The 21,149-nt window shown below is 36.4% G+C and overlaps 1 protein-coding gene across 1 annotated transcript; it reads right to left on the bottom strand.

The window, feature by feature from the left end:
- Nucleotides 1-238: 238 nt before the first annotated feature.
- Nucleotides 239-15,226, bottom strand: SPO11 (SPO11 initiator of meiotic double strand breaks). Its single transcript, XM_086760874.1, has 13 exons — nt 15,081-15,226; nt 12,407-12,520; nt 9,345-9,433; nt 8,690-8,756; nt 8,368-8,476; nt 7,676-7,762; nt 5,759-5,795; nt 5,427-5,536; nt 4,398-4,497; nt 3,023-3,060; nt 1,359-1,435; nt 1,044-1,155; nt 239-358 (listed from the first exon to the last, which is right to left on the bottom strand). Exons 1-13 carry the CDS (start codon nt 15,224-15,226, stop codon nt 239-241), a joined length of 1,206 nt encoding a protein of 401 aa, XP_086617000.1.
- Nucleotides 15,227-21,149: the final 5,923 nt, after the last annotated feature.

Raw genomic sequence — 21,149 nt, 5'->3', positions numbered from 1 at the left:
TGTATGTACTGTTGCATTTGGCATTGTGACAGTGCAGAAGCCACAGAATGGAAGCAGCAGTATTCTGTAAAAGAATTGTAATTTCTCTTACGGTTTGAAAGAGGAAAAAAAGAGATAACAATAATCTAGATACAGTGATAAAGAAACCTAACAAGAAGCATCTCTCTGCATTTTTTTCTAAGAGCAGTCAACAAAATAAATCAATATCAAGAAAAACATTTCATTTGCAAACAAGCATTCATAGCCATCCACCAAATTGCAGTTTGTTTGGTAAATAGACTCTGGAAAGGTAATCTGATGAAAGAGAAGTTAAAACTTGAATTTCAGCCTTCAGTTTAGATGCTGCCATAATTTCCAGCTAAAAAAAAAAAAAAAGAACAAATTAATGTGTGATGCTGTAACAGCCTGATCCTGGGTTAGGTAATTATTTAAATAAGAATTGCAGTTGTTGGATGCGCATGTAAAGTTAGCATTACTGGAAAACGTGCTGTAAAATCCCTGTCACTGAGCTGAGATTCATTTTACTGTATGTTCATGTGTTCTCTAGAGCGTACCTCACACTAACACAATTTGTAAGATGAGTATAAACAGGAAGGAGAAGGCACACAATACCCTTTCTTCCTTTCTAACCATTTCACGCAATATATGCCTGAATTGAGATACATGGTTTAAAAGCTACAGGCGAGATCAGAGGTCTAATACGAGTAAGCGCGTGCTGTAAGCATTCCCCTACTTGTAAAAACACAATATATTCTCTAATATTTAGGAAAGGAGTAAAATCCCATGTACAGCATATGATCATCAAATGAAAAATGGTAGGAAAGCTTAAAATGCTGCCAGTTCTGGTCTGTGAGCCACTGAGGCCCTCTGCTTCAGAGAAACAGTGGGCATGGGCTTTCTCAATCTTGCCTTCTGTTAGGGCTGCAAAACCTTACTGGTTCTGTTATACTAAGAGTTTGTCATCATAAAGAGGAACAGGATTGCAGACGACAGGATTTGTCCTGTGGGGAGTAAGAAAAAGGAAACCATAGGTTTATACATACTTCTTTTTTCCACATTGGCTGACAAGCAATGTAAGGTCTCTTTTGTATACTTTCTAACTTATTTTGGTCTTGCTTTGTAAATGGAATCAGGACATCTTTGTGTATATTTAATCTGAAAAGAAAATCAAGTTGTTAAATTTTCTCATATACTTAAAAAATATTTATCCCATTGTCTTTCTTTATATTAAGCCAAAATAATATATGAAAAGAATAATGGATTTAAATGTCAGTTGTCTTTTTGTGCATTAAGTCAGATTGTATTTCCTGTCTGTGAAACAGAAGAATACTTCTGTTTCTTTTGGGGAAATAACTAACCTCTTAAGATCAGATGGAAGGAGACCGAGCCACTTTATAGATGGAACGGTGAGATGATGGGCCTCAAAAGACATTGACTAAAATAAGAAAGGTCAACTGTAACATTCAGTGAGTTTTAGTTTAAATTATTTGAGATATATGCCTTCCAAGGTCATAGGAGAAAATAGTGCAACTGAAGCTTACCGTATCCCCTTGCCGGAAACCGTTCCTTCACTAAGACTTGCACCCTTCAGCTTATGACAGATTCTAAACTAGTTCAATTGAGGCTGCTCTAGTCTGGATAGTTTGGGTTTGTTTTTTACAGTCCTTATGAGCCTGACTACCACCTCCCCCCCTCAAAAAAAAAAAAAAAAAAAAAAAAAAAAAAAAAAAAAAAAAAAAAAGCCAGGAGGAGCAATGACAATCAAATCCGGAAATTTCTGGTATTTTCTGCTGGAAAGTACCACATCATATAAAAGCAGATCAAACAAAGGTTCATCTGGTCCGTTAGCATGGCTACAGTAAATATCTTAGGGAAAAGTGTAAAAACAAATAAGCAATTAATGATACTTCTCGGAATACTCCCCCTGCTCCCAAGGGTTTGTGACTCCAACTTTCTGAGCCAGAAGTGGTGGTGATGGTGGTGTAATACTTGATTTTGTCAGGTTGCTTTTAGAATCCATGAAAACTTTTGTCATCTACAGCACCCTACAGCAAATTATCACAGTTAAATTACATATTGTATAAAGGAATACTTCCGTTGTTTTTAATGAACGTGGCATTCCAGTTTCATTTGATACACCTGTTGTTCTGTAATTGAACAAAATAAACTTTCAAAGGAATCTGACAATTTAGTTTAATCCTGGAAGATGGTGTTTTATCAATTTACACATCGTTGTAGGAGAGGTGAAAGCATGACAGCTTACCTGAAAACTTGGTAACTCTGTCTCCCCGAATGTCCCTGAGGCTTATGTTATGACATATATTTGAACTCTGACATCATTGATGTCTGACAGTTTTCTGAAGTTTGGATTTTGGTTTGTTGGTTTGGTTTGTTTTTTTTTTCCACTTTGGATGGTCTTTCTCCATTGCTCTACTGAACAGTTCACCTATCTGCTCCTGCCCTCTGCCTTCACCTTAGTCTCCCTTGCCTTCTATATTGTCTTCCTGTACCTTGTCTTTCAGCAGTGTGATATAGTGATCCCATCTTGTTCCCTTTGCCTCCTCAGCCATAATGTTCCACAATAACACCTGTATCCATAAGCAAATTCTCACCCCAAACCAAAATCTTTACCAACATAACATGATTTTGTGGAGAGTCACCCATCTCACAAGTTACGTCCTCCTCCTCCCAAGGTCCCTCCAGCCTTCATTTCTCTTCTAAGGCAGAAACAAAGCAAAATGGAGAACACTTTTCTATTTGGACTTCTTGAAAACTGCCTGTGCAGCAGGGAAAAACTGAAATATAGTTAAATTAAACACCTGACATTGTTATCCAGTTTCTTTTCGTTGCAGGAAGAAGCAATTTCTGCATATACACAAGGCCTAAAAACTCCATCTTTGTGTTAGAAAAAAAAATTATAAAAGGCAGCAACCATCCTAACAAAGGCTGTAACATTTCATACATTCCAGCTTCAAGGCTGGGCTACAAAACAATATATTTGAAGTGGAAAAATGATACTCACCACAGATCCATATTTGTAGACGCACATTATTTCTATACCTAGGTTGCAAAATACCAAATATCAAGTGTCTGTTTATTTGCACACTGGGCATATTTAAGAAAACTACATTGAGAATTCAATTTAATGGCATAAATTATAGCTTTATGATTAGTGAGGTTTGCAATTATTTTTAGAGTATGTTAAAATAATCAGGATAATAATAATAATAATTTGAGCATAATACTTCACTTTTATATAGTTAACTATTTAATGCGGCCTGTGCACAGTAATTTCAAAACCAGGGATAATCAGCTCTTTTACACATTGTCCAACATCTGTCACAAAATTATCTTTCTTTATCCTGTGTAATCTATATCTCTTAATACTACTGCTTTGAGCAGCTGCTTCTCATTTTGCAGTAATCTCCCTAATTTCAGGCGGTATCAGTGTAGATATGTAAGAAATTTTCTACATTTTGTGTATGTGAATTCAGATTCTGAATTCAAACTAAGGCATACGCACTCACATACACAGAATCCCTCCCGAAATGAGGGAAGTGTCAGATTTGCCACTGATGGAACAAAATAGCACATCCAGAATGTGATGGACTTGTCTTAGCATTAATTTTATTGCTGCTGGCATCAGACTTAGAGTTTCTAGCTTTCACTACTGTAAACCATCAACATGAGCGCTGAATTATTAACGTAATGGATTCTGTATGTGAACTACTTTAAAACCAATAAAAGACTTGCTTTACTCAAACATACTATTTTCTTCATGTCTGTCTGGCCTAAGGTTCATAACATAGTTAAAAAATTTGTTTTATACCAAACTGAGCAACATTTACAACAGTTCCTGTTATTTCCTTTTATTTTACAAAAGGAATAGAAGAGCCAACAGCTGAAATTCTTGACAGAGCAACATTTTCAACAGTATTGAACTCTGTAAAGATATCACTAGGATCTCCTGAGCATTTTAGAAGTAGTCAAGTGCCTAACTCCCATTAAAATCAGTGGAATCATGCAATGGATCATAAAATTCCATTTTTCTTATCCTCATTTTTAGGCCTGCAGGTACTTTAAAAATCTAGCTCTATTCTGAGCTACGAATTGTATAAAAAATGTTTTTCTTTTTTAGTCCAAGGTAAGATTATTACTAGTACCTCAAAGCACAACAAATCATCACAGAGGGTAAGGGTATATTCAAAGGGATGGTTACTGGTGGGCCAGTCCTGATGTTTCAGTTAAACTCCTTCCATACTCCCAGATACATTCTGCATAAATCAGAAACCTTCTGATGGTGTTGGATCCCTATGCTCTAAGCATCTTCCCATATAAGTGACATTCTAAATAAAGTTTTGCTTTTTTTTTATGTCATTGAACCTCTACAGATTTACCGTGTGGATCTGCATCCATAAGGGTGAAAACAGGAATTTGAAAAGTATCCCACAGCTTTCTGACCAAAAGTCGTGTATTAAGATCTGGTATGCCTCTTCCCTAAGGAAATGAAATAAAAGCAGACAGTTTAAATTTAATTAAAACAACATCTGGCTACATATGTGTTTACATTTGTCATTTAAAAGCAAGCAAACAAACAAAATGTTGGCAGAAACATTTCTCCGGCAGCTATTTTGCAGGGAAAGTTGCATGCTCCTATTTTGGCTCTGTGAGGAGGGAAGGAGGAACAGGCTGGGCGCAGCACAGCAGATGTCCTGGATTACAGGCACCGTAGAAGTATTATACATTCCTCTATTTAAGGAGTTATTTGTAAGGTCTGAGAGTTGATGTAGCCTGGTATCTGTAATAAGCTGGTGTGAAAAGGCCACTTGTTTGGCCTTATGGCACTTAGTACCATATATATTTTTGAGAAAAAAAAATATAAACCAAGTTCTTGCTAGGACTGACTATAACTGGATAGTATACTGCATGGTATAAATGCTTATCTCTCTTGGGTATGGGGATATGTTTTTTCCTCATTGTGGGCCAAACTTGTCCCAGAACAAGTAGGCAGCATATTCCATTTGCACATTCCTGTTAATTCTCCAGGCTCCAGATTGTACTGATTCTTTCAGTACAATTCAAAATCAACCAATTCTGTTTCATTTGGGTTTGCTAAACCTAGGATCCTGAAAGACAAAAGGTTACTCAACAGTTAAGCCTTTCTGAGACTGGGTGGGGCAGCTACTTTGCAGCAGCACATGAAGTTGATAAGCTACCAAGCTCTAAGATGTTTGCAGGAAATAAGTCTTTAGAATGTGTATTTTGTCTTTCTACCAGGATAATAAAATTAAAAAAAACCCCAACATTAGATATGTTCCACATTAATTTTGTGTGGTTTTTTGACCAAGTTTGAGCACTACTACAATGCTAAAGTGTCATTTAAGTTCTTATGTCTAGCTAGACGATATGAAGTATAAGATGCATACCGTAATCATTATACATGGGGACAGTTTATTGCAGAAGTCATCATCCAGGAGTCTCTGAAAAGTTGCATCTTTTTCTACAATTAACACAAATTTGGCATGTGAGATTAAATCTTTTCTGTTAAGGCTAGCTGCATGTAAAACAATCCATCACACCAATCAATTAAACCTAAATGCTCTAAAATAGCTGTTCTGGAGCCAAAAGCAGTGTTCATGACTCAATTTCAGAGCCAACAAGCAAAGAAAAAAATACCAAAACATTGTTTAACTTGGAATATTCTTTGTTTTTACTCTATTTTTTCAGTCTACAACGAGAGTTCTTGCTCAAAGGATACTTTTAATTCCTTGAACATTAGACGGCACAGTAACTGCCTAAAACAACAAAAACGAGATTAATAATTTTAAACAGAGAGAATGATATATTTTAAAATAACAACATTAGGTAATGAAGGGCACAATTACATCCTGAAGCAACTGTTCTCCTTCTATATACAAGATCAATCCTGACATTTTCACCTCTTTATAAGTGTATTCAACCATTCATGTCCTGCTCTATTGGGCAGGAGTCTTCCTGTTTTAACAAGATGCTTTTCAAAATCATTTGTGCTACTGTCACAGAAGATTGTTCATCATGTGGGTATTACAGAGATAACGATGTCCTGATTAATTTTTTATCTGTCTTAGCCAGAAAAAAAAAAATCACCTTGGTGTGAAGATTTAATACAGGCTTAAAACATTTAAGTATTCTTTTTGGAAGACCATTAAATCCTTTCTTTTATTAACCTATAACCTGATTTTATAACTATTTTCTAGTAACAATTTTAAGACATAGTAATGTTTACTTTACTTCTCAAATTAGGATTGTCTTAATCTGGCAAGCATATGGATGAGAAAACAGGAGCTGGAGGAAGAACTTGGCAAAAAAGTATGTATATATTGAAGTGTGTGGTCTGTTTTTACTTCTGACTACTAAATCACTTCCGGTGCCAGTGTGGAACGACTCAACAAATAAAAATATGAAGAGCTGCAGAAGAGCATTAATAACAGGCGTCCTTATGCTCTGCTTAAAAACAAAGTATAGTAGGCAGTAAGATTATTGTTCCATTTTGAAATTATGGATTTAGACTTACAATGAACACTCCAATAAATCACTATAACAGTCAGCAAATCTCAGTTCTATTCCTGCTTTCAAATTCTACTCAGCTACAGAAAATCTTGCAGGACTAGATCAGTTGAAGCTGATCTCCTCAAACCACTTTTGGCTCTTGACTCTTATGAAACCATGGATATAAACTTCTCTTTAGCTCAGTGCCGTATTTGACAAAATTAGTTGACAATACAAGCCCTTCTAATGTCTGTAATTCCTCTATAAATTATAATCCTGAGGCTGAACAGCCTGATATATTGTTGTACAGTGCTGGGCACATGAAGACAATATCAACTCTTATGGAGTTAACTCTTATCATCATTAAACTTCTGTAAATGAGAACATAATTTAGGTCCAGAAAGAGATTTATAATTATAGAGGCTCAGCTCAGTCTCTCATCCATGCTGTTGCTATTAGTGGAGCCTGCCCAGTGTGGTAGAAGCAGCTCACAGAGGATCATATGAATATGTCAACTCCTGCTGTAAGACTTGTTTTCCTACTCTGCCAGAAATCAATCTGTTGTGACAGAAATGAAGTATGTTCAGAGTGCTCAGGATTCTTTGATTCAGAGCACTTATTTGACAGAACATTGTAATATCATGCCTAAGATACGGAACATATCTGTGATTTTAGCTGGCAGTTTGTCCCAAACTCTTTGGAGTAAGCAAACTCTATGAATTTTCTCAGAAGAAAGAAAGGGCTATGATAAACCATAATTAGGTTTCAAGACTCTCATGGTAGAAGGCAGTGCTAAAAACCATATCCAAAGGATATACTCCTTGTGAGTGTACAGCTGAGCTTCGGAATTGCAATTCAGTTGGCAATACTTTTTATCTCTCTTTTTTTATCCAGGTTGTAACGTCTCAATTTGCCACGAGCACAGGTCTGTGTAATAAATGTATGTGTTCAAGGCCAGGTTGGATGGGGCTTTGAGTGACCTAGTCTAGCAGAAGCTGTCCCTGCCTGTGACACGGGGGTTGGAAGTAGGTGATCTTTAAGGTCTCTTCCAACCCAAACCATTCTATGATCCTATCATTCTGTGAAGTGCAGGACATCAAGCAAAGGTAGATGCTATGAATTACTGTTAGTGATTTATAATACATACTGTTGCACCGCAGGTACAATTCACTTTTGTACCATCTTCCTCAGTATAACTTAAATTACCAGCAACAAAACCTTTAGATGTAGACAGCTGAAAAAAATAGTAAGTTGCATACAGTGGAAGTTAAATGCTGTTATTTTACTATATTGCACAAGCAAGAAAATAAACTTCTGAAAAGAATTCTGACTGGTAATAAGCATTTACTGGCTGCTATCAAGCTTTTAAACACTAAGCAATGTTGTTGTTGTTATGGATATAAAGGCATATTTACAATAAATTGTGTTAACTGCATTTATAGAAACAAAGGAATTCTTGTAAAGCATAAGATACAAGCAAATTTGATATGTTGCTATATCTCTGACTTACTTTAAATTTTCATTTAACCCTCAAGTTAGCAAATCATTTGAGTACAAATTGCTAAAAGTTTAAGCACTGCCTCCACTCGACAATAGCAAAAGGCCATGTGATTTTAGCTGGCAGTTTGTCCCAAACTCTTTGGAGTAAGCAAACTCTATGAATTTTCTCAGAAGAAAGAAAGGGCTATGATAAGACATAATTAGGTTTCATTGGCACAAATGGCACTTTTTATTTTAACTATGTATTTCCTATTGATAACTTGTATTTGTATTTCAGCTTTCAGTTCAATCTACACTATTTAGAAATAATGATAAAAAGATTCATAATAAGCTACTTACTATATGTAGACTTCTCCGAGGTATCTTAAGCATGCAAGAAATGTCATTGATGATACTGTCCACAACAGTTTGGCTACCAAACAGTAGTGTATCCGAATAATATATATCTCTATCAAGACAAAATATTGCATTTGTAATTATAATACTGAAACAGCTGTAGGCTCCTGAGAATTTTATAGGGGGCATGGTTAATCATATCAACCCAAAGCATTTCATACACAGGAATCCACTGTCCTACTGGTTTGCATCCTACAGGCTGTTTTTCATGATAACATTCTCAAAATACAACTTTATTTGAAATTACAGAAATGTAGTATGTTACCTTTTAGTTGCATAAGTATTGCTCTGCACCATTTTGTAGATCATAGATAATATTTTGAGAATCAGGGCTGAAAAGATACATTTAAAAAAATATCAATTTTCAGAAATGCATATACAATAATTTGTCTTTATATTGACCTATATTTGTGTCTCACAAAATAAAACTTTGAGACATATATTTTATTGTGCTGTGAAAATACAGAGAGACTAATCAATAGACTCAATAATTTCTAGCATAATTAGAAAAAATATGATGGACTTAAGTGAGGGAAAGTATGCCTTGCTGTCCAGGCCAAGAAATTAAATGACAATGTTAGAAAAATAAATTAGTGTATTGTCCATATTCCAAGATTCCTTTGCTAGCTAGCTTTTTGAAGAAGGGTGATGTTTTTTTACATTAAGACATTTCTAGTATTCCTTCAGCTTATATTCATTCAGGGAGGGTAGAAACTATAAAAAGGCTGTGTTAATTTCACTGTCACTCACTATAATTTAACGGAGAAGATAAAAACTGAAGGACTGGTCATAATATCAGGTTATATTAGCCACACACTTCTAAATCACAGTGCGTAATTTTTTTTTTTTTTTTTTCACAAAATTTTGAACCAAAATACAAGAAAAAACAAGCACTCTGGTTTTGGGCTTTTTTAACTTACCAAATTTTGGTGCTGATCTAGGGCAGTCACTTCTTATTTGTTGTGTAGTACAACGTGGTATCATCTGTAGCCCTACGGAATCTTTAAATCTGGGACATTGCAAACAAATACAATAAAACTGTAAACTTATTGAGTATATGTAAATTGTTCTCTGCAAGGTAATTCAGACTCAGACCCCTTTCCTATAATCAACTATGCTAGTGCTATTTTCAGACTCAGTACAGCAGCCATCACCTTGAGCGGAGCTGGAGTGGCTGAAGGAAAAAGGCAGGCGGCAGTCATCATCTGCCAAAAGCACCCATTAGCAACATTACTGAACTGCCCTCCGTCTGATCGTTGGCTTGAAAAAACATGGAAGTTTCTCAAGAAAATACTTCACGACTGAATTAAAGCCTAAAATACATATTTCGAGGCAAAAGTAGAAACAAGAAAATTATTTTATACATGCTTATAACTGTTAATATATTAGCATAAATAATTATTTAGCATGAAAACAAAGGAATAACCGAAACAGGAAAAATATAAATCAAGTCTAGCACAGTGACTTTCTGACATATATGGTATGAAAAAGTGTTATTATTTCATATTATAATAATATTATCTGATATATGCCCTTAAATTATTATCAGGATAACTCAATTATGTTCCATTATTAACTTTTGGGAAAAAAATGTGGTCCATCCTATTCTCTAAACAGTTATTTCATCTAAATGAGCTGCACCATTTCATGTTTCACCATTTTTTTTTGTTTGAAGATGCACATTTCGCCAAAAGAATCAGTTATTTTCTTAATGACACTGAATTATTTTACTTTAAATTATTTTAGTGCCTTACATGACACGGCAATCCTGTCTTTAAAGCATTCTTTTTCACTTCAGAGCTTTGCATTTGCCTTTAAAAAGTATTGGCGGTAAAATGGCCATAATTTTATCTAAAACCACAAAATGTTTCTAAGTTTCTTTGTCAAAGGTTTTGCTCCGTGCATCCTTCGGGTGGCAGAACACACCACGGTGCACGTATGTAAAGTGACAGCAGTAACAGCACAGGGAGCATCTGCCTGCCAGCTTTAAAGTAACTTGCTTGCCTTCGTGCTGCAACATTTAGGAGATATTTGTGCGTTTCCTTTGCATGCTCCTTACATTGTAACTGCACGGGAGGAAAACAGTAATCAAAACTTTGCTGGATTGCTCTCTCAGGTTAAGTAAGGAATGCTCCTTTCAGAAAACGGTGCTGAAGGACCTGATAAATGTGGCTCCCATAGATATTTCATAAAGGCAACGACAAACTGGCATTAGACTGGACATCCAGCAGTTCTTCCTAGGATTGTATTTACCCCAGCAGACTAGTTTTGTATAAAATCTTCTTTCCGCTAATGGGAAATCTTTTTTTTTTTTTTTTTTTTCCCCCCTGCAAAGATCCCACTGGACAATGGAAACCGATTGTACTGCTTTAGGGCCTGGCATTCTCACAGATTGACATCATTCTCAGGCAAATACCTCTCTGGGCATCTACATGTTTCTAAGGAATATTACAAAAATGAAATAATTTTCTTGTTCTACTAGTTCCTGCCCAGCAGATTCCAGCTGTGTAGATTAGGTATGAAAAGGCTGCCTAAAAAAGAAAAAAAGAAAAAAATGTCCCACTGACTATATTTTCTTCCATTCATATTATATTTTGGCATTCTCTTTTTTATTTTAATCTGCTGAAATGGCTGTATTAAAGTGGGATACAGGTCACGATTCAACAGAAATGCGTATCTGAGACTACATTTCTTCACTATAAATAATAGTTCAGCTTTTTTCAAATGTGATTGATGAGTCTTATTTTTAACATATTGTGATGTTAACTTGTTTTAATTTGAACGTTTTTCCTCCTATGTGTTCTGATGGCAAATAACAGCTCACATTTGTTTTTCTAGCCTGGAATGCCATTTCTGCAAAGATTGCCAAAAATTGCAAAACTTTGTTACAGTATTTTAATTTTATGGTCATATGAGTGAAACATTTTTGTCAAACTATCAAGACACAAAGCATTAAATTCCCTGGAACATACAAGCCTTTCAGTTAACTAATTACCTTCAGGCCCCTCAGGTTTTTTGATTGACAGAAATTTATTGTTCTCATTAAATGAGTATTCCACCAAAGCGTAATGCGTGGAAGGTTTGCTATGCTTTCTCAACCTCAAATGCTTGTAATGTGGCCACTTACAAGCACCTCTGCAATCTTATCAGTCTAAATATCCTTTAACCCACTGATGTCCAAAGCTATTACAGGGCAAGAAATAGATTTGTGTCTTCCTTTAGCCTTTTGCTTCTGTGTTATAGAAAACAATCTCTTAGTTTCAGGTATTTTCAGTTTAAATTAGCTCCTTGGGAAAAATACTGCTGCACAAGCAACTTCTACAAATCACAAAGTGTGTTATAAAGGAGGACACGTTGCTTTTTCTCTGATCCTCTTTAGATAAGCTGGCATAAGATCTGAAATTTAGATAACATATTAGAAAGTTGGCTTGCTTTATTTGGCTGGTAATGAACTTAGAACACAACATGGAGGCAAGAAGTCAAACAGGAAGAGGTTGAGATGCATCCTTCCCAAAGAACCAAAACTTCTCACTATCATTTTAAGAAGTAAGATACCATGGGGAAAAGCAGAGAAAAAGAAAAGAGGAAGCTCAGAAAAGGCACTGGAGGATGAAATTGCTAGTAATTGTTTCCAGCCTAAACCAGATTTTTTCACTCTAACACGACTTACCATTTCTGGTTTCTACTGCTTCCAGAAAATGATTGTTTATAGGACCTCCCTTTCCTTCCTAACCCCTATTACAGTAGTTTTACATGCCCCTTTATCCTATGGTCTGCTGTCACTTAATACATGATGCTTGTTCATGCAGTGTGGTTACTAAACATTACTTTTTATTTGTCCACTACTTTTTAAGAAGTCAAATTATTTATTGATTCTTATAGAATTATGTACGATTAACTTTTCTGGAAGTTACATAATAAAATTTATATTTATGGCATTTATATTAATAGAAGGCAGAACTTTAAAATATATAATACTTACTCTATGTTCCTCCAATCTGATCTGTTAGCCAGTGTGAGAACAGGTGCTTTTTTTTCAGCCAAACTTTTAAATACATCTTCAATAATGTTTTCTATTGCTTCAAGAACTTCAGAACTGAAACAAAGAAAATCAGTGATACAGTTCATGTGATAAACTCTAGTTCTACTTTGAGTTTTTATCATCTAGCCCCACTCCTACAAAAAGCACGTAATCCAAAACTTCTTCAAGGATATATTTGTTTCAAAAATGTGGAAGAACTCTTTTGTTTTGCCCAGTTTCCCTAAAATCTTTAACTTCCCTGTCCATATGCACGACTGAGGATACAATTAAAAGTACATTTCTATTCAATTCTGAAACCATCAAATTTTTCATCAGCTGAACTTTTAGACCAACTGGCTGGTTTGCGACTAATGATTAATGTTTTACTATAAATGATGTAATATTGGCTTTGGCTATGATTTGGGCTAAATTGTTTTTAAATGTTGTAAATTTAAAAAATATGCAAGAGTACAATTACTTCCTGTTGTACCATTGCACGTTAACCTTTTGATCTGCTGCCCTGAACAAACTGTTAAGGGTTCTAATTATATGAAAGCTTAGTCTCAACAGATGCACTGTGAAAAGAATAAAATCTTTATCTTTCACATAAAAGACAAAGTAACCTTGCAGCAGATCCCTTACAGCGTAACTGTAGGCTGGACTGAGTGTTATGACAGATGCTTTTTATTTTCATAAGGAATCTGACTCCAGCATTTCAGCTGTCCATAAAATTGCAAGTGTACTATACACCATCGTAAGTTTAGGTAGGAATTAAAATAGACAAAACTTACTTTAGCTCAAAAGTTTTATCAGTAAAGTCCAATTTTGTCATTAAGTAACATACTAAGAAAAGATGAGTCAATAACAGTGCACACCACTCAAAATGAATTATCCCACTGTTACAAAATGAGCAAGAATGATTTTTAAAACCTAGCTATGAGTCTCTGTAAACAATAATGAAATCTCATGAAAGCTCTCTTCTATCAGCTGAACATGTTTCTTCCATTTTGTAACTCAGCTTCCACTTACTCCTCATTCTGATGAAAATAGATTATAATATTTTGAAAGCAATTTCTGGAAAGTATTAACCCTTTACTTTAAAATGTTATTTGCAATAGTACCTGTATAAAAAAAAATCCTACTAAAAAAAAACCTAGTATTGTTAACGCTTTTGTCCCAAAACATTAAACTATTCAACAAACACAATGCAAGATTTTTTTCTGTTTTTCAGATGAATATTCTTGGACATAGAGAGACTAATGGCTTTGTAAAGGTGAAACAGTGAAGCATTTGCAGTGCTGATAATACAAGAAGGCCAGGTCATGCAGCCAATATGTAAATTCATTTGCTACTGTATAATTGTTTCATAATCACGTCCAACATTCCCTAACTTTCAGACTCACAGTCTCTTCCTCCTACTTAAAATCCTACATCTCACTGCCGTATCCAAAATAGAAATTCTATTAAGCACAAAGGAAATGGTTGGCTGGTGAGCTAATTGCGTAACGCAGCAAATGATAAGAGTAAAATAGGGAAGCAAAGCTGACTGTGGTGCATGCCCCCAACATAACAAAAATTAGAGCGGTGAAGACAATAAAAATATGTATGGGCAGAAGAATAAAAGGTAGGTAGATAGGTAATCTAAACCACATCATTGCTTTGATACTCAAATATTTTACTTATTTATTTGGTTCTGTCTTAATATTCCAGGTGTACTTCAAAGTTTGCTGCAGAATTTGAAAGTCCAGGCTTCTGTTCCAGTCTCAATTTTCTGATTTATTGGCTAACAGAAGTTGTAAATGTGGCAAAACAGGAGGAAGAGGACAGCAATTCTCTGTGTACCCCCTGCTGATATTCTGCCTCCTTTTGCAAAGATTAACTCAATTTTAATAAGCAAACATGCAGTTCTGGCCAAGGATGCCTACTTAAAATTCATTCTGGTTTAGTTAACAGTGAAATCTGAGCAGAGAACGGGTAGGCACTGTATCTCACAGGGTTTGCCTGATCATTTCTAATACATTGCAGCATGAGTAGATACTTGTTTCTGTATAGCACAAGAAATGATCTTCAACATTAATAGCATTAAAGATTAATAATATAGCACCTTTAGCAAGCAAACAATAAAAATACACAAGAGAAACAGCTACAAATAAAAACTTGCAATGTAATAAACCAACACACAGCAAAACCCAGAACTGTAGGTTGCTAAAGCCATGCGGTTCCCACACCCTGCCACAAAGACTCTCCAAGTCATCATCATCATCATCATCATTATTATTATTATCCTTTTAAAATACTTCTAAGATGTTCCCAGTCTGTTCTAGCCTCTGAGGCTGATATACTGTATACAGAAAGAGTCTTTAAAAAAAATAATTGGAGTTTTTTGTTAGTGAAAATCAGTATGTTTTGTTTTGTCACGGTTTTCTGTATTCGTCTGCACCTACAGGCTTTTTGGAGAGGTCTGAGGGAACAGACCTCTGCCGAAATTTGCAGTGTGAGAGCCTCTTCGCCCCCGTGTTCTTGCAGTGGAGTATGTTTTTCACTTTTGCACAAGCCCGTGAGGTGCAATGGTGCACTACCTACTTAAGTATTACCACAAAAGGAGAGTACGGGTGCTATTTTTCACATCTTTTACCTAGAGACCTGGCTCTCGTGACCAGATAGACTTGTTCCCCTGAAGCTCGCCTTGTTCCCAGCTGGCACTTCAGTGGAATACACACTGTGGTCCTCCATGAAGGCTGGTGCACACCAATCCAACTTCTCTGGAAGGGACGAAGCCATGTTAAAAAGAGGAAAAAGAGATTACCAAAGAAAATAGAAAAGGCTGTTCTGCATGCTGGACTTAAAACTCATGCTCTTAGGTCAAAACAGGGCCAGAGAGAAAAAACAGAAAATTTCTGTAGAAACCAAAGTCAACATTTTCCCGCCCTTACTGACTGAGGGCTTTTCCCGCCCTTTCTAACGAACAGGAGCTGGCCCTGCCCTTCCTGACTGACCGAGGGCCTTTCCCGCTCTTCCTGACTGACCAATGGCTTTTCCCGCTCTTGCTAACAGACAGGAGATGGCCCCACCCACCCTGTCAGGGACATTCTCCTGCCCTGCCTGACTGACCATGTGCTCCGCTGGGAACGGAACTCCAAAACTGTCTCTGGAGCTGCTGTACGTGAACAGGGATTTAAGCACAAACTTCACAGCACTCAGATCTTGGGGTCAGTGGAATAAATTCGACCAAAGTGGCCAAATGTAAAGCCAAAAAAAGCTGAAAAATACAGTGCAACTCCAAGTGTTGAAAAATCAGCTTCCTCCCCCAAAATGGAATGCAATTTCTATTGAGATTAGATATTTAATACTATTTTTATAATTTGCCTTTAGCATTCAGAAGTTTTAGAACAGAGCTGGGATACGTTTTCAAATCTTTCTCAATACACTGTTAAAAACTTCTGTTCTGACAAACAATGAACTCCCAATTCTAAAAGTTATGAATCACTAGCTTCCAAGGAAGCCAAGATTTAAGAAAAAAAAAGTAGTAAATTTTGTAAGGCTGATGGCTGAACCACGACTTTTATGAATCACGTGGCATCCTCGGTCAGAGGGCGTCACTTCAAAATGGCTGATACTTGGCCTGAGACAGACTGCAAATCTGAAAAGCAACCTCACATGCGATTCTCACATTGCTGTATTTCGTACCTCTTGTTTTTAGGTGTTTGCCTTTTCCTAAAAGGAAGACTCCAGTCTTCTCTTTCACTTCAGAAAGTTGAAACTCTTTGTAATTTTAAAAATAAAATGTGATACTTCAGAAGTGTGCACCAGTGTGCGGCCAGTTCCTCTTCATTGCTGAAACAGCCCCTCTGCAGCCCCATGCTCTCCCCGAGAAGAACTTGGATTCTTCGGTGGGTATCAGTTTCCTTCACTGGCAGCTCGACGGTGAAAAAAAAAAGCGAATCCTAGGATTTCAAACTGCTCTTACCTTTGCAGTTATGATATGCCGAAGTGTATTTTCTACTCCTCACTACACCATCACCATTGACTGTCCGATAGTGGTCATTCAGAGAGTGTGAGAGTGTCAGCAGTTACTTAGGAGACAAATACCTTAAAGGCTTGTCCTTTCTGGAGGAAATTTTTTAAAGCCCGCTGTTGATAACATCTTCTTTTATGTACAGCATTCAGTAAAATTGGAAGCTGTGCTGTATTCAGCTTGCTGCCAACAGCATTTCAAATGCTGCGATGCTTAGACTTGCTGTTAGCAAATTAGATGATGTAGTGTTTAAAACGTTGGAGGCAGCTCATTTCTCCTGCTGTTCCATTAGCTACTACCCCTGAACCTTTCTTCTTCCGTACTTGTAAGAGTAAGCAGTCTAAATCCAGCTTGGGTAGGTAATTAAAAAAATTCATGCATTGATTTATTCAAGGAAAACCTCAGGCTATGATGATATAAACACAAGGTGCTTCAATTAACAGAGGTAAGTAAAAGAAAGCAGAATTAATAAATTCAAATTCTCAGATCTTTCATCTTAAGTCTTTGGCCTTTGGGTACCTTGAGATCACTCTGGAAATATTTATGTAAAAACTTTGTAGCTCTTTCCAACAATTCAACATCAAAATCAACAGATTTTTGTTTGATATAGAACTGACAAAACTATACCATGCCCCTAGCAACAGATTGCAAACACAACTATATACATCAACTTGTGAGAAGCTGATTTAATGACTTGTCTCTTCTTCACAGCAGCAAACAGCAACTATAAAAAAGCACAACCAAAATATTCAATGCTTAAACCCAAGTTAACAAAACAGAGATTGAAAAACAAGCAACAAAACAAAAAATTTCCATGCTTCAACCTTAATATGGCACACAAATATGTAAATATATATACATACATATAAACACATAAACTAGTATCCAGGATATGACCAGTACATGAACTACAATCAATACACAAACTAGCAGGTTAATTTCCTAAAGCCCACTTTATTTATTTATTTATTTTGCCTTTCTAAACACTGCTTGCAAAAAACCCCCACAAACAAACAAACAAAAAAAGGAAAAGAACTTTCATTGCAAATACTGACTGCATTTTTTGTGTATATACTAGAAGGAAAATTATTAGGAAAACAAATAATGAACCATTATTAAATGTTAAGATGGAGAGAAAAATGTGAAAAAAAGCAGTGTAACCAATGCAGTTATCTCAACATTTGTCTTGCTTCTACAAAATGTGCAGTAGAGGGCACCACAGATGGCAGAGAAAAGAAAATTACTACTTTGAAGCTGTTAAATTTAACACTATGATTTCACTAATCCTTGATAAAACAAGTATGACAGGTAATGAAACACTTTCAGAAGTGTTTGCTTTAGAAGATAGCCTGTTACCAAAAAGTTCCCTTCAGATCGTCTCCTATCGTAAACACAGGCTCTTATCAGTGTACTTTTGGAGGAAGCTATGCTATGAAATAGTCTGTATGAGCTGTCTGATGCCAATTTCAAAGTCTGTCTGTAACTGCTGAAGAAAAACCTATCTGGATCAAAAACTCATGCTATCACCTCATACTACACAATGAAAGAGCTCTACAGAACAAAAATGTGCATTTATCTTAGTGCCAAGATTTTAAGTGCTTGTTACTGATTTCTCATATATAAATAACTGCATCAGTAGAACAAATAATATATAAAACAGATAAAAGCGTACGGATGCTTTTTCCTTTTCTTCACTGCATAGCTTATCAAAGATTTTTCCTCTTTTTATATGTAGTGAGTCTCTTACATTAAGGTTTCATGGTTGCTATGGTAAGTATTTCTCACCAAATGGCCTGTCCTTAATTCTTTTAATAGACTGGTAGGCACACCAGTGGACCTGATATGCTTATTTTCAATTAATGTCAAACAGCATGTGAAATCCAGTCTTTCACTCAGGCCTTTTAATCATAGAATCTTAAGGTTGGAAGAGACCTCCAAGATCATCAAGGCCAACCATCAGCCTAACACCACCATGCCTACAAAACCATGTCCTTTTAGTTTAAAGCCATTACCCCTTGTCCTATTGCTACAGGCCCTACTAAAAAGTTTCTCCCCATCTTTCCTATCAGCCTCTTTAGGTACTGGAAGGCCACTCTAAAGGTCTCCCCGGAGCCTCCTCTTCTCAGCTGAACAGCCCCAACTCTCTCAGCCTGTCCTCACAGGAGAGGTGCTCCAGGCCTCTGATCATCTTCTGGCCTCCTCTGGACCTGCTGGACCTGCTCCAAGTGGTCCATGTCTTTCTTGTACTGAGTGTAAGTGACTGCTAAAGAGATTGTCTTGCTATTGAAGAACCTACAGGTCTCTTCCATACAAATAACAACTATAACTGTCTAAATTACAGACAAAATGTTAAACTCTCTCTGCTGTCTTCTGTATCAAAATGGCATGGCAGCTGAATAATAGAAGAGATCGTGGTGCCACTCTCTGCACCTAATGCCCATCTATTTCTAAGAGAGACAAACGCCTATCATTTACCCATTACCGCATTTTTCATTGCTAGGAGTGGGAATCAAATTAAAGTCTGGGCTGAAGAGCTTATATAGCAGCTAAATAAACATTAAGGTTAGGGGACTATGGGTGAGTTACCGCCAATTCCCTCCACTCTCTCTGGCAACTCCCAGAAATCAGCTGCTCTTACTGTTTGTATGGTAAGAATCTGACCAAACCCACCTGTCAACAGTGGTGAGTTCTCAGGTGCTACGTGCCATACCATAGGAGCAGTAATAATATTTGATGAATTGATTTGTAAAAATATACTTGTAAAAATCCAAATCTGGTTTTAACTGAACATTGAATAAACATGTTATGAGGAAAAATTCTGACTCAAAAAAAATGTGTTAAAGGGAAAATATGTTGAAATAAACAAATGGAAGACATTTGTGCTAAAACATGACAGGAAAGCAAGAATGTCTTCTATTCCATGTTCATGTGATAGCTTGAACATAGCAGTCTTGGAAACAGCTGCACCATTTCTTCGCTTTCAAAAGGTAAAATCTCTTGTTTATTTTCTGTTTTCCTTCTGTTGGCAAAATCCTGGAAAGCATAAAAACTCAGGTGTGATTTTGCTCCTTAAATCCAAAAATGCCAGCTGCTGTACATTAAAAATACTTGAGTCAAAATCTGTTCTTTCATTTATATGAATGCTACACCAGTGCTGTCACGGCCCCAGGTTTATGCCAACAGGTAAAACTCAGGATGGACTTTAGACCTTTGTTATTAACTATTGAATAATGCCTGGGGAAAATGAAGTAAGAGGATGTCATAGGAGTCTATTCTAACACTGAGTTCTGTGGGCCATATAAATAACGGAATGGGTGGGGCAGTTGATTAACAGACTTCATTTTTGGAAGCTTAGATCAACTTTATGTCATCCTTTAAAATGCATTTGGTGATTTTAATTAAGCTACTAATGTTAATTGGTCCACACCACAAAAATGCCAGGGGCACCGTGATGTAATTTTGGATAAATGGCAACCTTTGCTTTTGAGGGTCCTAAGGCTCAGTAAAAAAATATATCAAACAAAAAAAAATAGCATCAATGTCTTATCTTGTCTTCGTGTAAACATGAACCCAGCCCAGAACTTGTCTTACCAAATTGTTGTATAAGCAGTTCTGGATGTAGTGAGATTGTTAACTGGCCTTCAGCAAAGACTTCTCCACGCTGCCATTCCAGGATACCTTTTTAGTCCATTCAAGCATTTTTCAAAGTCTTTCTATGTATTTATAGACCACTCTTTTCTCTGTACTCAGAGCAAACTCAAATGTGTCAGCTGGATGTCACTGCTGTAAAACCATCTTCTGTATCTGGGCACGGAGGAAGGTGTGACGTTTTGCTCTGTTTTGCCTTGCTTCACTGCTGTTGGCAACAAAAGCTACCAACCATCTTGAGTTTGGCTTGATGGATCTTCTTCCAGGCAACTTTCTGTCTGCTGGTTTAGGACTGGGCTCTAGAAGGTACTGGACCAGAAGAATCACAAGGATGTCTCACAGCCAAAAATGCATACAGCTCACAGCTACAAGAAGGTGTTAATTAAATGCTTGGTTAATAAAACTATGGAGTCTGTGCACATAAATACAAACTTCTATAATAGAAAGCTCTCCCAGGAATTCTTCCTGAATTCCAAAGGCAATTCAGTGCTGAATTTGGGCCTTAAAGAATTGAATTGGACAAATTTACACTATTCTCTAAAGACAAAATCTTCTGGCACAAACAGGAGTTTGGAGCTGTGAACTAAGGGCTTTTCTACTCCGAAAAATTGACTGGAATTGCTATTGCAGAATAAGCTATTCTGCAACGACTTACTGTCTGACCCATGACTTTTCCAGACTAGAATATCCATACAGGGAGCTATTATGGATACTTTATTCAGAAATAGCTATTCCGGTCACTTTTCCCAAACAGACAAATGCACAGTGTCCATGCATATCTGTAGTAAGAAAAAAGCTTGGATTGTACGGAAGAATACTTTTTGTCTGATATATAACATGTGGCAAAATGGTAAAGTAGAAAGGGAACTTTCAATTAGGTTGTGATGCAATTGATTAGGACTCTGTATTTAATTTACTAATATAAGATATATTATCATAATTTACTATAATTACTTACATGCTAAGAACATCTCTGCATCTGCAAGGCTACGTCCATTACAGGATGTTGCATCAGCTTAACTAAATCATTTTAATAAACCC

The sequence above is a fragment of the Chlamydotis macqueenii genome, chromosome 16 (genome assembly GCF_036417535.1).
Source record: "Chlamydotis macqueenii isolate bChlMac1 chromosome 16, bChlMac1.mat, whole genome shotgun sequence".
Classification (NCBI taxonomy): domain Eukaryota; kingdom Metazoa; phylum Chordata; class Aves; order Otidiformes; family Otididae; genus Chlamydotis; species Chlamydotis macqueenii.
This window is presented reverse-complemented; position numbering and strand designations above follow the sequence as displayed.